The sequence below is a fragment of the Amphiprion ocellaris genome, chromosome 8, assembly GCF_022539595.1.
Source record: "Amphiprion ocellaris isolate individual 3 ecotype Okinawa chromosome 8, ASM2253959v1, whole genome shotgun sequence".
NCBI classification, from domain to species: Eukaryota; Metazoa; Chordata; class Actinopteri; family Pomacentridae; genus Amphiprion; species Amphiprion ocellaris.
This window is the reverse complement of record NC_072773.1, coordinates 7,438,490-7,441,230: the sequence shown is the minus strand read 5'-3', so window position 1 is coordinate 7,441,230 and position 2,741 is coordinate 7,438,490. Positions and strand designations below refer to the sequence as shown.

The 2,741-nt window shown below is 50.0% G+C and overlaps 1 protein-coding gene across 1 annotated transcript; it reads right to left on the bottom strand.

Annotated features, from left to right (window-relative positions):
• Positions 1–1,484: 1,484 nt before the first annotated feature.
• On the bottom strand, positions 1,485–1,827 carry LOC118469569 (piggyBac transposable element-derived protein 4-like). Its single transcript, XM_035943068.2, has one exon. It carries the CDS (start codon positions 1,795–1,797, stop codon positions 1,558–1,560), a length of 240 nt encoding a protein of 79 aa, XP_035798961.1. The 5' UTR covers positions 1,798–1,827; the 3' UTR covers positions 1,485–1,557.
• Between the last annotated feature and the right edge of the window lie 914 nt (positions 1,828–2,741).

Genomic DNA, 2,741 nt, shown 5'->3' with positions numbered 1-2,741 from the left:
GTTGAGTCGAACGGAGAATGATGGTGTCCATTTAGAGTTCGGCTTCACGGATCTGGTGGAGTGTGGATATACGTTGTTCCAATTCTGCGATCTTTTCCGCGAGGAGGGAGCAGCTAACGCAGCGGGAGGGAGAGGTGAGTGGCGCCATGACACTGCCAAAAAAATGGTATGTTGTACACAGTAAGAGGCTTATTAATCTAATCTGAAAATGCAGAGACAGACTGAGGATTTGAAGTCGTCTCTGTAAAGATGCGATCCGCTCAGCCCACCCACATATCTCTATCACAGCACCGAGCGTTTAGCGCCCAGTGTGCCCTTTGAGCAGAGGTAGTCCCTCATTAGCTTCCACTCATCTCTGTGGACTCACAAAACGCACACACATTAATTAGTGTGTGGGTTTGAAGGTTAAAGAGGCTTCCCAGAGGACCTGGACTTATTAGAACAGACTTATTGTATGCTTTGGAACCTCGATGACGCCCTGAGGCAGCGAAGGAAGGAAGGAAGGAAGGAAGGAAGGAAGGAAAGAAGGAAAGAAAGAAGGAAGGAAGGAAAGGGGTGGGGGGGTCAGCCGGCGTCTTTGTTTCTTAGGGGGTGGGGGTTGTTCTGGACCCCGCGGGGGGGAAAGTGGGGTCAGCTTCTTTGCCGTCGCTGTTGCCGCTTCCGCCGCCGCTGCCACCGCCTCTGCCGCTGCCACCGCCGCTGCCGCCGCCGCTGCCGCCACCGCTGCCGCCGCCACTGCCACCCTTCTTGCGGTGTAGCAGTGGCACAAGTGGGACAGTAGCAAATCATGCAGCCAGAACACACGTGAATCAGACACCGGTGGCATACCATGTTTACCTTGACGTCTTTGCTCCTGGGGCAGACCAGGCATCGTTTCCTTTTTTTTCCTGAGGCTGACCAGAAGACCCACGCGGTCTTCATCTCCACGGCGGTCTCCACTGTGTCCCGCGCTCCCCAGCGCCGGTGGCAGCCTGGCTGCGGCGGCGGCAGCGGCGGCAGCAGCAAACCTGTTACAGCGGATCTTTGATGCCCTGGGAACGGTAGACGGTCTCGTCGCGCCCGACACAGGCTCAGTCAGGGCTCTGCCCAGCTGTTCCAGGAATAACCTTCGCTTGTTGAGTTTTCCGCTCATCCATTCGGGGTGAAGTTCGTGCCAAAGGACAAAGGCGTTGCAGGCCGAGACGTCCACCATGTTGTGAAATAAGGCCATGGGCCAGTGACGCATTTTTCTTCTACAGCTGTAGGTGGCCGCGACCTTGTCGAGGTTGTCCACCTCTCCCTTGGTACGATTGTACTTGAGAACGGCAGCGGGTTTCCCTCCTCCTCCTCCTCCTCCTCCTCCCCCCGCGAGCCCGGGTGGATCAGCGGCGGCAGGGACGACTACGCTCTGATCCGTGGTGAGAATAAGGACGTTTTTGTTCTTCTTGGCCACGTACAAGATCAGTCCGAGCCGAGGGCCTCCTCCTCCTCCTCCTCCTCCTCCCTGCCTTTGCAATCGTGCATTTCTGGGGGTATTTCGGGTCTGTTGCGCCGAAGGGTGCCGAGGATGGCGAGTCCTCATTCCCTGAAGAGGCGGACCGCCAGCTGACGCGAGGTGAAAAAGTTGTCGCACGTCACGGTCTGACCCGAACCCAGCCTCTGCGTCGGGTCCATGACAACGCGACAAGCCAGGTTCTTCTCCGGTGGACCTCGTTTGTCGGGTTTTCCCAGGTACATTTGCATCTGCCACGCGTAGCTGGACCTGGCATTGCAGGCGACCCATATCTTGAGCCCGTACCTGGCCGGTTTGTTGGGCATGTACTGCCTGAATGGACATCGGCCTGTGTTGTTGTTGTTGTTGTTGTTGTTGTTGTTGTTGTTGATGTTGAGGAGAGAAGAGTAGAGGAGAGGAAAGAAGAGGAGAGGAGAGGAGAGGAGAGGAGAGGAGAGGAGAGGAGAGAAAATAAGAGAAAAAGGGAGTGATTATTATTATTAATAGTAGTAGTAGTTGTAGTAATAGTAGTAGTAGTAGTTTTGTTATTATTATTACTATTATTATTATTATTAAGTTCATTATGAGCTTCCAAAGAGGCAACAGTGACACACACACACACGCGCACGCGCACACACACACACACACACACACACACACACACACACACACATACAAACATGCACACATGCGCACGCACACACACACACACACACACACACACACACACACACACACACACACACACACTCAAAGGTTTGGACACACTTTCTCATTTAATGGTTTTTCTTTATTTTCATGACTGTTTACATTGTAGATTCTCACTGAAGGCATCAAAACTATGAATGAACACATATGGAATTATGTACTAAACAACAAAGCATGTTTTATATTTTGGATTCTTCCAAACAGCCACCCATTGCTTTGATTACTGCTTTGCACACTCTTGTCATTCTCTCAATGAATGAACCTGAAATGGTTCTCCAACAGTCTTGAAGGAGTTTCCAGAGATCTATTATTTTATTTTTTCAGTGGTTTGTTTCATTTTTTGGTTATGTTATTTTTCCAGTTGTTTATTTTTTTCCTGGTTATTTATTTTATTTTTCCAATTATTTGTTTTCCTTGCTGGTTGTTTGTTTCATATTCTAATTGTTTAATTTTGGCAGTTTTGGCAGTTTTCCAATTTGTAGGAGCCAAATTGCGATTTGTGTTGATTTTCACACATTCTTTCTTTTTATTAGTTTAGTGTCCTGGTATTCTGTTACTGTCA